Below are 13,112 nucleotides of genomic sequence, written 5' to 3'. Positions count from 1 at the left end.
CAGCCTCTTCTGCTCCTCCATGGATTGTCTGGGGGGAGAAATGGGGATTTGGGGGGCTTTGGGGGGTCAATCCCAGCCTCTTCTGCTCCTCCAGGGACTGCCTGGGGGAAAAATGGGGATTTGGGGGGGTTAGGGGGGGTTTAGAGGGTCAATCCCAGCCTCTGGAGCCTCTTCTGCTCCTCCAGGGACTGCCTGGGGGGGGGAGGATGAGATTTGGGGGATTTGGGGGTGTTTGGGGGGTCAATCCCAGCCTCTTCTGCTCCTCCAGGGATTGTCTGGGGGGGAAATGGGGATTTGGGGGGGTTTGGGGGGCTTTGGGGGGTCAGTCCCAGCCCCTGGAGCCTCTTCTGCTCATCCAGGGATTGTCTGGGGGGAGAAATGGGGATTTGGGGGCTTTGGGGGGTTTAGGGGGTCAATCCCAGCCTCTTCTGCTCCTGCAGGGACTGTCTGGGGGCACAAAGGGGGTTTGGGACACTTCAGGGAGCACCTTGAGGACACAAAAAGGGGGTGGTGGGGAGGGGGCACAGCTTGGGGACAGCGATGGGGACATGAGACCCCACAGGGACCCTCCAGCCCCCTGGGGACAGGGACATGGGAACATGAGACCCATCAGGGACCCCTCCAGCCCCCTGGGGACGGGGACATGGGAACATGAGACCCCTCAGAGACCCCTTGGGGACCCTCCAGCCCCCTGGGGACACCTTGGGGACAGGGATGGGGACACGAGACCCCTCAGGGACCCCTTGGGGACCCTCCAGCCCCCTGGGGACAGGGACATGGGGACATGAGACCCCTCAGGGACCCCTTGGGGACCCTCCAGCCCCCTGGGGACAGGGACATGGGAACATGAGACCCCTCAGGGACCCCTTGGGGACCCTCCAGCCCCCTGGGGACAGCGATGGGGACGTGAGACCCCCCAGGGACCCCTTGGGGACCCTCCAGCTCCCTGGGGACACCTTGGGGACAGGGATGGGGACACGAGACCCCTCAGGGACCCCTTGGGGACCCTCCAGCCCCCTGGGGACAGCGATGGGGACGTGAGACCCCCCAGGGACCCCTTGGGGACCCTCCAGCCCCCTGGGGACAGGGACATGGGGACATGAGACCCCTCAGGGACCCCTTGGGGACCCTCCAGCCCCCTGGGGACAGGGACATGGGGACACCTTGGGGACAGGGATGGGGACATGAGACCCCTCAGGGACCCCTTGGGGACCCTCCAGCCCCCTGGGGATGGGGACATGGGGACATGAGACCCCTCAGGGACCCTCCAGCCCCCTGGGGACACCTTGGGGACAGCAATGGGGACACGAGACCCTTCAGGGACCCCTCAGGGACCCCTCCAGCCCCCTGGGGACAGGGACATGGGAACATGAGACCCCTCAGGGATCCCTTGGGGACCCTCCAGCTCCCTGGGGACACCTTGGGGACAGGGATGGGGACACGAGACCCCTCAGGGACCCCTTGGGGACCCCTCCAGCCCCCTGGGGACACCTTGGGGACAGGGATGGGGACATGAGACCCTTCAGGGACCCCTCAGGGACCCTCCAGCCCCCTGGGGACGGGGACATGGGGACATGAGACCCCTCAGGGATCCCTTGGGGACCCTCCAGCCCCCTGGGGACAGCGATGGGGACGTGAGACCCCCCAGGGACCCCTTGGGGACCCTCCAGCTCCCTGGGGACACCTTGGGGACAGGGATGGGGACACGAGACCCCTCAGGGACCCCTTGGGGACCCTCCAGCCCCCTGGGGACAGGGATGGGGACACGAGACCCCTCAGGGACCCCTTGGGGACCCTCCAGCCCCCTGGGGACAGGGACATGGGGACATGAGACCCCTCAGGGACCCCTTGGGGACCCTCCAGCCCCCTGGGGACAGGGACATGGGGACATGAGACCCCTCAGGGACCCCTCCAGCCCCCTGGGGACGGGGACATGGGAACATGAGACCCCTCAGAGACCCCTTGGGGACCCTCCAGCCCCCTGGGGACAGGGACATAGGGACACCTTGGGGACAGGGATGGGGACATGAGACCCCTCAGGGACCCCTTGGGGACCCTCCAGCCCCCTGGGGATGGGGACATGGGGACATGAGACCCCTCAGGGACCCTCCAGCCCCCTGGGGACACCTTGGGGACAGCAATGGGGACACGAGACCCTTCAGGGACCCCTCAGGGACCCCTCCAGCCCCCTGGGGACAGGGACATGGGGACATGAGACCCCTCAGGGATCCCTTGGGGACCCTCCAGCTCCCTGGGGACACCTTGGGGACAGGGATGGGGACATGAGACCCCTCAGGGACCCCTCGGGGACCCCTCCAGCCCCCTGGGGACACCTTGGGGACAGGGATGGGGACATGAGACCCTTCAGGGACCCCTCAGGGACCCTCCAGCCCCCTGGGGACGGGGACATGGGGACATGAGACCCCTCAGGGATCCCTTGGGGACCCTCCAGCCCCCTGGGGACAGCGATGGGGACGTGAGACCCCCCAGGGACCCCTTGGGGACCCTCCAGCTCCCTGGGGACACCTTGGGGACAGGGATGGGGACACGAGACCCCTCAGGGACCCCTTGGGGACCCCTGCAGCCCCCTGGGGACAGGGACCCACTTGCTGGTGGCGATGTACTCCTCGAGCTTCTCGATGCGCTTCTGGTTCTCCTCGATCTCCCGCAGCTTCTGCTTGATCTTGGCCTGGGGACAGAGGGCACAGGGGGGATCAGGGGGTGCCAGGGGGGCTCTGCGGGTCCTGGGGGGGGGATTTGGGGACCCCCAGCTCACCTCAGTCTCCACCTTCTTCCTCTCCTCCAGGTCCAGCCGGTCCTGGTCGGCTTTTTGGTCGCGGTTGAACTTCTCGAGCTCCTGGGCCAGCGTGGCCGCGCGTTTGCTGGCCTCCTCCTTCAGCCGGTGGTACTTCTTCACCTGTCCCAAATCCCACGGGATCAGCATGGAGGGGGCAGGGCTCTGCTCTTCCATCCCATCCCATCCCAAATCCCATGGGATCAGCATGGAGGGGGCAGGGCTCTGCTCTTCCATCCCATTCCATTCCATCCCATCCCATCCCATCCCATCCCATCCCATCCCATCCCATCCCAAACCCCACAGGATCAGCGTGGAGGGGGCAGGGCTCTGCTCTCCCATCCCATCCCATCCCATCCCATCCCATCCCAAACCCCACAGGATCAGCATGGAGGGGGCAGGGCTCTGCTCTTCCATCCCATCCCATCCCAAATCCCATGGGATCAGCATGGAGGGGGCAGGGCTCTGCTCTTCCATCCCATCCCATCCCAAATCCCATGGGATCAGCATGGAGGGGGCAGGGCTCTGCTCTTCCATCCCATCCCAAATCCCACGGGATCAGCATGGAGGGGGCAGGGCTCTGCTCCTCCATCCCATCCCAAATCCCACGGGATCAGCATGGAGGGGGCAGGGCTCTGCTCTTCCATCCCATCCCATCCCAAATCCCATGGGATCAGCATGGAGGGGGCAGGGCTCTGCTCTTCCATCCCATTCCATTCCATCCCATCCCATCCCATCCCCTCCCATCCCATCCCAAACCCCACAGGATCAGTAGGATGGAGCAGGGCTCTGCTCTTCCATCCCATCCCATCCCATCCCATCCCATCCCATCCCATCCCATCCCCTCCCATCCCCTCCCATCCCCTCCCCTCCCATCCCATCCCATCCCCATCCCAAACCCCACAGGATCAGCAGGATGGAGCAGGGCTCTGCTCCTCCATCCCATCCCATCCCATCCCATCCCATCCCATCCCATCCCATCCCATCCCATCCCATCCCATCCCATCCCATCCCATCCCAAACCCCACAGGATCAGCACGGAGGGAGCTCCAGGGGCACCTCAGGGCCTGGGCCGGGGCTCTGCTCCTCCATCCCTCCCCAAATCCCACCTGGACCAGCCCTTACCTGGTTCTCCTCCACACTGAGGTTCCTGCCCTGCTCTGGCTCTGTTTCTCCATCCCCAAATCCCACCTGGATCTCCAGGGTCAGCTCCCTGCCCTGCCTCTGGCTCTGCTCCTTTCCCAAAATCCCCAAATCCCACAGGACCATCCCATACCTGGTTCTCTTCCAGGGTCAGGTCCCTGCCCTGCCTCTGGCTCTGCTGCTCCTGTCCCAAAATCCCCAAATCCCACAGGACCACCCCATACCTGGTTCTCCTCCAGGGTCAGGTCCCTGCCCTGCCTCTGGCTCTGCTGCTCCTGTCCCAAAATCCCCAAATCCCATGGGACCACCCCATACCTGGTTCTCCTCCAGGGTCAGGTCTCTCCCCTGCCTCTGCTCCTGTCCCAAAATCCCCAAATCCCACGGGACCATCCCATACCTGGTTCTGCTCCAGGGTGAGATCCTGGACCTGGCTCTGTTTTTCCATCCCCAAACCCCACAGGACCATCCCAAACCTGGTTCTCCTCCAGGGTCAGGTCTCTCCCTTGCCTCTGGCTCTGCTCCTCCTGTCCCAAAAATCCCCAAATCCCACAGGACCACCCCATACCTGGTTCTGCTCCAGGGTCAGCTCTCTCCGTTGCCTCTGCTCCTTTCCCAAAATCCCCAAATCCCACAGGACCATCCCATACCTGGTTCTCCTCCAGGGTCAGCTCTCTCCCCTGCCTCTGCTCCTGTCCCAAAATCCCCAAATCCCACGGGACCACCCCGTACCTGGTTCTGCTCCAGGGTGAGATCCTGGACCTGGCTCTGTTTTTCCATCCCCAAACCCCACAGGACCATCCCATACCTGGTTCTCCTCCAGGGTCAGGTCCCTCCCCTGGCTCTGGCTCTCCTCCTGTCCCAAAATCCCCAAATCCCACAGGACCATCCCATACCTGGTTCTCCTCCAGGGTCAGCTCTCTCCCCTGCCTCTGCTCCTTTCCCAAAATCCCCAAATCCCACAGGACCATCCCATACCTGGTTCTCCTCCAGGGTCAGCTCCCTCCCCTGGCTCTGGCTCTGCTCCTTTCCCAAAATCCCCAAATCCCACGGGACCACCCCATACCTGGTTCTGCTCCAGGGTGAGATCCTGGACCTGGCTCTGTTTTTCCATCCCCAAATCCCACAGGACCACCCCGTACCTGGTTCTCCTCCAGGGTCAGCTCCCTGCCCTGCCTCTGGCTCTGCTCCTCCTGTCCCAAAATCCCCAAATCCCACAGGACCATCCCGTACCTGGTTCTCCTCCAGGGTCAGGTCTCTCCCTTGGCTCTGGCTCTGCTCCTTTCCCAAAATCCCCAAATCCCATGGGACCACCCCATACCTGGTTCTGCTCCAGGGTCAGCTCTCTCCCCTGCCTCTGCTCCTTTCCCAAAATCCCCAAATCCCACAGGACCATCCCGTACCTGGTTCTGCTCCAGGGTCAGCTCTCTCCGTTGCCTCTGCTCCTTTCCCAAAATCCCCAAATCCCACAGGACCATCCCATACCTGGTTCTCCTCCAGGGTCAGCTCTCTCCCCTGCCTCTGCTCCTGTCCCAAAATCCCCAAACCCCACAGGACCATCCCATACCTGGTTCTCCTCCAGGGTCAGCTCCCTGCCCTGCCTCTGGCTCTGCTCCTCCTGTCCCAAAATCCCCAAATCCCATGGGACCATCCCATACCTGGTTCTCCTCCAGGGTCAGCTCTCTCCGTTGCCTCTGCTCCTTTCCCAAAATCCCCAAATCCCATGGGACCATCCCATACCTGGTTCTCCTCCAGGGTCAGCTCTCTCCCCTGCCTCTGCTCCTGTCCCAAAATCCCCAAACCCCACAGGACCACCCCGTACCTGGTTCTCCTCCAGGGTGAGATCCTGGACCTAACTCTGTCTTTCCATCCCCAAACCCCACAGGACCACCCCGTACCTGGTTCTCTTCCAGGGTCAGCTCCCTCCCCTGGCTCTGGCTCTGCTCCTCCTGTCCCAAAATCCCCAAACCCCACAGGACCATCCCATACCTGGTTCTCCTCCAGGGTCAGGTCTCTCCCTTGGCTCTGGCTCTCCTCCTCCATGCGTTCCTCGAACTCCTGCCGGGATTTCTCCACGGAGAGCATCTCCTTCTCCAGCTCGTCCATGTCTGCCTTGCGTTTCTTGTACTGCTTCTGGGCGTTCTGCAGCGACTTCCGTGCTGCCTCCAGCTTCTTGATCTTGTGGGACGTGTTCTCCTTGGCCTTGATGTACTGGGGCCGCTTCTGGTTCAGCTCCGAGTCCTTCTCCCTGCGGAAAACCCCCGGATGAAGCCCCCCAGGGAAGCCCCTCCCCCATTTTGGGGTGGTGCCGGTGCCCAGTTGGGGTTTGGTGCATCCTCTCCTCTCCACAACGGGATAATCCCATGGGAGAACCACCAGGAGGGTGTTGGGAAAGGAGTTTCATGGATTTTCCCGGAATTAACGGATTCTGAGAGGTTTGGGAGTGATTTTGGAGCAGTGCTGGGGATTGGGGGAAATGGGGATACTCTGGTCTGTGGGGCTTGGGGGTGGATTTTCCAACCAGGTAGGGAGGAATTCCCACATCCAGCCCGAAAACAGGGAATGCACCCTTTGGAAACACCCAGATTGAGCAAAAAAATCATGGAAATCAGGGAATCACCAGGGTTGGGAAATCCCAAAATCCTGGGATGCACCCATTGAGCCCCACGAGAGCTTCCCCAGGAAGGGATCCTGGAGCTGGGATCGGCCCCAATCCAGAGCTAAAATCCCAAAGGGGCTCCGGGGGCTGGAAGGAAATCTCCCTTCAAGGTCCTTTCCAACCCAAACCCAAGGGCTGGGAAAGCTGGGACTGCCCAGCTGGGGTGGCATGAGCTCCCTGGAAGGTTCCCTGCCCACGGTGGGGGATGGACCCCCACATGAGCTCTAAAGCCCATTTTTAACCCACTCCAACCCCAACCATTCCAGCATTCCAGAGCCCTTCCCCTATGGACACAGGCTGGGAAAGCTGGGATTGTCCAGCTGTGCCTGGATAACGCTTGGAACCACCTGCTCTGTGGAGGTTCCCCTGCCCAGGGCAAGGGCGGTTGGAACCAGGCGGATTTTCCACCTCACCCCAACACTCCCTGAGCCCCCAAATCCCGGGATTTCCTGGGATTCCCCCAGCTCAGCTCACTTGATCTCCTTCTCGATCTGCTGCTGCTCCCTCATCATCTTGCCCAGCTCCTTCTTGCGGTCCTTGAGCTCGTCCTCCACCCTGTCCATCCTCTTCTTGTCCTTGTCGATCTCGCGGTTCTTCAGCCCCAGCTCCTTGTTGAGCTTCTCGATCTCGGCCTCGTTGTGGAAGAGTTTGAAGAGCTGCAGCTGCACCTGGGCCCGAACCACCTCGTCCTTGAGGCGCTGGTACCGATCCGCCTGCGGGGGCACGGAGGGGACGTGGGATGGGAGCCACACGGAGCTTCCCGGGCCTGGGGCTCGGCCCTGGCTCTGCCCAGGAGCTTCCTGAACCCAGGGATGGGCCCTGGCTCTGCCCAGGAGCTTCCTGAACCCAGGCTCTGCCCAGGAGCTTCCCAGGCCCGGGGCTCGGCCCTGGCTCTGTCCAGGAGCTTCCCAAACCCAGGGACGGGCCCTGGGTCTGTCCAGGAGCTTCCCAAACCCAGGGACGGGCCCTGGGTCTGTCCAGGGGTTTCCCAACCTCAGGGTCTGCCCAGGAGCTTCCTGGGCCTGGGGCTTGGCCCTGGCTCTGCCCAGGAGCTTCCTGAACCCAGGGATGGGCCCTGGCTCTGCCCAGGAGCTTCCTGAACCCAGGGACGGGCCCTGGCTCTGTCCAGGACCTTCCCAAACCCAGGGATGGGCTCTGGCTCTGTCCAGGAGTTTCCTGAATCCAGGGATGGGCCCTGGCTCTGTCCAGGAGCTTCCCAACCCCTGGCTCTGTCCAGGAGCTTCCCAAACCCAGGGATGGGCCCTGGCTCTGTCCAGGGGTTTCCCAACCTCAGGGTCTGTCCAGGAGCTTCCTGAACCCAGGGACGGGCCCAGGGTCTGTCCAGGACCTTCCCAAACCCAAGGATGGGCCCTGGCTCTGCCCAGGAGCTTCCTGAACCCAGGGACGGGCCCTGGCTCTGTCCAGGACCTTCCCAAACCCAGGGATGGGTCCTGGCTCTGTCCAGGAGCTTCCCAAACCCAGGGGTGGGCCCTGGCTCTGTCCAGGACCTTCCCGAGCCCTGGATCTGTCCAGGAGTTTCCTGAACCCAGGCTCTGTCCAGGAACTTCCGAGGCCTGGGGCTTGGCCTTGGCTCTGTCCAGGAGCTTCCCAAACCCAGGGATGGGCTCTGGCTCTGTCCAGGAGTTTCCCAACCACAGGGTCTGTCCAGGAGCTTCCAAGGCCTGGGGCTCGGCCCTGGGCCTCTCCAGGACCCTCCCAACCCCGGGCTCTCTCCAGGACCTCCCCAACCCCTGGCTCCCTCCAGGACCTCCCCAACCCCTGGCTCCCTCCAGGACCTCCCCGACCCCTGGCTCCCTCCAGGACCTTCCCAACCCCAGGCTCCCTCCAGGACCTTCCCAACCTCTGGCTCTCTCCAGGACCTTCCCAACCCCAGGCTCCCTCAAGGACCTTCCCAACCCCTGGCTCTCCCCAGGACCTTCCCGACCCCTGGCTCCCTCCAGGACCTTCCCAACCTCTGGCTCTCTCCAGGACCTTCCCAACCTCTGGCTCTCTCCAGGACCTTCCCAACCTCTGGCTCTCTCCAGGACCTTCCTGAGCCCTGGCTCCCTCCAGGACCTTCCCAAGCTCTGGCTCCCTCCAGGACCTTCCCAAGCTCTGGCTCTCTCCAGGACCTTCCCAAGCTCTGGCTCTCTCCAGGACTCAACAGAAGCCTCTCCCCTGTTCCTTTTCCTCCTTCCCACCCTTTTTCTTCAAAGACAATGTGAGGATCTCCCTCGTTCCTTTGTGTCCTTCCCCTCTCCATCCTTGCCCTTTTTCCATGATTTAACACAAGATTCTCCCTCTTTCCCTTCCCTTCCTTCCTTTCCCATGACATTGGGAAGGTCTCCCTCGATCCTTTCCCACCCTTCTCCTTCTTTCCCTAACTCAAGGATCTCCCTCGTTCCTTTTCCTCCTTCCCCTTCTCCATCCCGACCCTTCTTCCACGAATCCATGGAAGGGAACCCCCATTCCTTCCCCATCCTCCCCCTTTTCCCATGACTCAAGAATCTCCCTTGCTCCTTTTCCTCCTTCCCATCCCTCTTTTTCCGTGTCTCCCTCACTCCTTTCGCTCCTTTCCCACCCTTCTCTTCCTCGTTCTTCCCCTTTTCCCCGACAATGTCAAAGTCTCCTCCTTCCCTTCCCCCTCCTGACCCTTTTTCCATCACTCAATGGGAGCATCTCCCCACTCCTTTCCCATCTTCCCCCTTTTCCCAGGATTTCACAGGGAAATCTCCCTCATTCCTTCTCTTTCCCATCTTTCCTCTTTTTCCATGACTCAACAACAGAGTCTCCCTCCTTCCTTTCCCTCCTTCCCTTCCCCCTCCTGACCCTTTTCCATCACTCAATGGGAGCATTTCCCCACTCCTTTCCCATCTTTCCCCTTTTCCCAGGATTTCACAGGGAGATCTCCCTCATTCCTTCTCTTTCCCACCTTCCTCTTTTTCCATGATTCAACCACAGAGTCTCCCTTGCTCCTTTCCCTCCTTCCCTTCCCCCTCCTGACCCTTTTCCATCACTCAACGGGAGCATCTCCCCCACTCCTTTCCCATCTTTCCCCTTTTCCCAGGATTTCTCCCTTGCCATCTTTCCCATCTTTCCACTCCTTTCCCATCTTTCCACTCCTTTCCCATCTTTCCCCTTTTCCCAGGATTTCACAGGGAGATCTCCCTCATTCCTTCTCGTTCCCACCTTCCTCTTTTTCCATGACTCAACAACAGAGTCTCCCTCCTTCCTTTCCCTCCTTCCCTTCCCACTCCTGACCCTTTTTCCCCTCATTCAATGGGAGCATCTCCCCACTCCTTTCCCATCTTCCCCCTTTTCCCAGGATTTCTCCCTTGCCATCTTTCCCATCTTTCCACTCCTTTCTCATCTTCCCCCTTTTCCCAGGATTTCACAGGGAAATCCCCCTCATTCCTTCTCTTTCCCATCTTTCCTCTTTTTCCATGACTCAACAACAGTCTCCCTCCTTCCTTTCCCTCCTTCCCTTCCCCCTCCTGACCCTTTTTCCATCACTCAATGGGAGGATCTCCCCCACTCCTTTCCCATCTTCCCCCTTTTCCCAGGATTTCTCCCTTGCCATCTTTCCACTCCTTTCCCATCTTTCCACTCCTTTCCCATCTTTCCCCTTTTCCCAGGATTTCACAGGGAGATCTCCCTCATTCCTTCTCGTTCCCGTCCTCCCTCTTTTTCCATGATTCAACCACAGAGTCTCCCTCCTTCCTTTCCCTCCTTCCCTTCCCCCTCCTGACCCTTTTTCCCCTCATTCAATGGGAGCATTTCCCCATTCCTTTCCCATCTTCCCCCTTTTCCCAGGATTTCACAGGGAAATCCCCCTCATTCCTTCTCTTTCCCATCTTTCCTCTTTTTCCATGACTCAACAACAGAGTCTCCCTCCTTCCCTTCCCCCTCCTGACCTTTTTCCATCCCTCAACGGGAGCATCTCCCCACTCCTTTCCCCAGGATTTCTCCCTCGCTCCTTCCCTCTCCATCCTTCCCCTTTCTCCACAACTCAACAAGGAACTCTCCCTCACTCCTTTCCCTCCTTCCCAACCTTCTTTTCCCACAGGAACACAAAAATCTCCCTCACCCCCTCACCCCCTTCCCTTTGCCCTCCCCAACCTCCTCAGGGACCATCCGGAATCGCTTCCACTGCCCCATTCCAGCCCCGCTCCCCTCTCCACCCATCGCTGTTTGACACCAAACCCGTTTTTCCCGGGATTCTGAGCGTTCCCCACCTCCTCCTTCTCCTGCTTGGCCTCCTTGCGCTCGGCAGCGATGTTCTTCTTGCGGTGGTAGTTGAACTGCGTGTCCTCCTCGGCCTTCACCATCTCCTTCTTGCGCTTGTCGTACTCGGGGGCCAACTCCCCGGAGCGGCTGATCTCCTCGAAGAGCGCCGTGCGCTCCTTCGGGTTCTTCATGGCGATGGACTCCACGGCTCCCTGAAAAACGGGAGGCAGAGATGGTCCTAAATCCTGCCAGGGATCCCTAAATCCTCACTGGAGTCCCTAAATCCCCACAGGGAGAGGCTGATCTCCTCAAACAGCGCCGTGCGCTCCTTCGGGTTCTTCATGGCGATGGACTCCACGGCTCCCTGAAAAATCAGAGATGGTCCTAAATCCTGCCAGGGATCCCTAAATCCCCACTGGGATCCCTAAATCCTGGCAGGGATTCCTAAAACCTGCCAGGGATCCCTAAATCCCCACAGGGATCCCTAAATCCCCACAGGGAGCAGCTGATCTCCTCGAACAGCGCCGTGCACTCCTTAGGGTTCCTCGTGGGGATGGACTCGACGGCTCCCTGCAGGAATAACGGGGTCAGGGGGATCCCTAAACCCTGTCAGGGGTCCCTAAATCCCTGAGAGAGATCCCAAAATCCCCACTGGGGTCCCTAAATCCTGTCAGGGAGCCCTAAATCCTCACTGGGGTCCCTAAATCCCCACAGGGAGCGGCTGATCTCCTCGAACAGCGCCGTGCGCTCCTTCGGGTTCTTCATGGCGATGGACTCCACGGCTCCCTGAAAAATCAGAGATGGTCCTAAATCCTGCCAGGGATCCCTAAATTCCCACTGGGGGGCCCTAAATCCTGGCAGGGATTCCTAAAACCTGCCAGGGATCCCTAAATCCCCACAGGGATCCCTAAATGCCCACAGGGAGCGGCTGATCTCCTCCAACAGCACCGTGCGCTCCTTAGGGTTCCTCGTGGGGATGGACTCCACGGCTCCCTGCAGGAATAACAGGGTCAGGGGGATCCCTAAACCCCCACTGGGGTCCCTAAATCCCCACTGGGGTCCCTAAATGCCCACAGGGAGCGGCTGATCTCCTCCAACAGCGCCGTGCGCTCCTTCAGGTTCTTCATGGCGATGGACTCCACGGCTCCCTGGGAAACGGGAGGCAGACATGGTCCTAAATCCTGTCAGAGATCCCTAAATCCTCACTGGCATCCCTAAATCCTGTCAGGGATCCCTAAATCCTCACTGGGGTCCCTAAATCCTGTCAGAGTTCCCTAAATTCGTACAGGGAGTGGCTGATCTCCTCAAACAGCGCCGTGCGCTCCTTCGGGTTCTTCATGGCGATGGACTCCACAACTCCCTGCAGGAATAACGGGGTCAGGGGGATCCCTAAACCCTGCCAGCGGTCCCTAAATCCTCACTGGGGTCCCTAAATCCTGTCAGAGTTCCCTAAAACCTGTCAGGGATCCCTAAAACCTGTCAGGGATCCCTAAAACCTCACTGGAGTCCCTAAATCCCCACAGGGAGCGGCTGATATCCTCGAACAGCGCCGTGCGCTCCTTCGGGTTCTTCATGGCGATGGACTCCATGGCTCCCTGCAGGAATAACGGGGTCAGGGGTCCCTAAATCCCTGAGAGAGATCCCTAAATCCCCACTGGGGTCCCTAAATCCTGCCAGGGACTCCTAAATCCCCACAGAGTTCCCTAAATCCCCACTGGGATCCCTAAATCCCCACAGGGAGCGGCTGATCTCCTCGAACAGCGCCGTGCGCTCCTTCGGGTTCTTCATGGCGATGGATTCCATGGCTCCCTGCAGGAATAACGGGGTCAGGGGTCCCTAAATCCCTGAGAGAGATCCCTAAATCCCCACTGGGGTCCCTAAATCCTGCCAGGGACTCCTAAATCCCCACAGAGTTCCCTAAATCCCCACTGGGATCCCTAAATCCCCACAGGGAGCGGCTGATCTCCTCAAACAGCGCCGTGCGCTCCTTCGGGTTCTTCATGGCGATGGACTCCACGGCTCCCTGAAAAATCAGAGATGGTCCTAAATCCTGCCAGGGATCCCTAAATCCCCACTGGGGGGCCCTAAATCCTGTCAGAGTTCCCTAAATGCCCACAGGGAGAGGCTGATCTCCTCGAACAGCGCCGTGCGCTCCTTAGGGTTCCTCGTGGGGATGGACTCCATGGCTCCCCGGGAAAATGGGAATCAGAGATGGTCCTAAATCCTGCCAGAGTTCCCTAAATCCTGTCAGGGGTCCCTAAATCCCCACAGAGTTCCCTAAATCCCCACTGG

At 60.3% G+C, this 13,112-nt stretch overlaps 1 protein-coding gene across 1 annotated transcript in view; it reads right to left on the bottom strand.

Annotated features, from left to right (window-relative positions):
* The window catches only part of SMC1A (structural maintenance of chromosomes 1A), a 68,907-nt gene that overhangs the window by 51,921 nt on the left and 3,874 nt on the right, over window positions 1-13,112 (bottom strand). Inside the window, exons 4-8 of the mRNA XM_068998115.1 lie at window positions 10,829-11,032; window positions 7,068-7,306; window positions 5,924-6,182; window positions 2,777-2,917; window positions 2,607-2,689 (exon numbers count right to left, since the gene is read on the bottom strand). Coding sequence (XP_068854216.1) covers window positions 2,607-2,689; window positions 2,777-2,917; window positions 5,924-6,182; window positions 7,068-7,306; window positions 10,829-11,032 — 926 coding nt within the window. The remainder of the gene's footprint in view (window positions 1-2,606; window positions 2,690-2,776; window positions 2,918-5,923; window positions 6,183-7,067; window positions 7,307-10,828; window positions 11,033-13,112) is intronic.

Source organism: Aphelocoma coerulescens, chromosome 31 (assembly GCF_041296385.1).
Source record: "Aphelocoma coerulescens isolate FSJ_1873_10779 chromosome 31, UR_Acoe_1.0, whole genome shotgun sequence".
Classification (NCBI taxonomy): Eukaryota; Metazoa; Chordata; class Aves; order Passeriformes; family Corvidae; genus Aphelocoma; species Aphelocoma coerulescens.
Note: the sequence above shows the minus strand (reverse complement) of the source record. Positions and strands in the feature narration are given on the sequence as shown.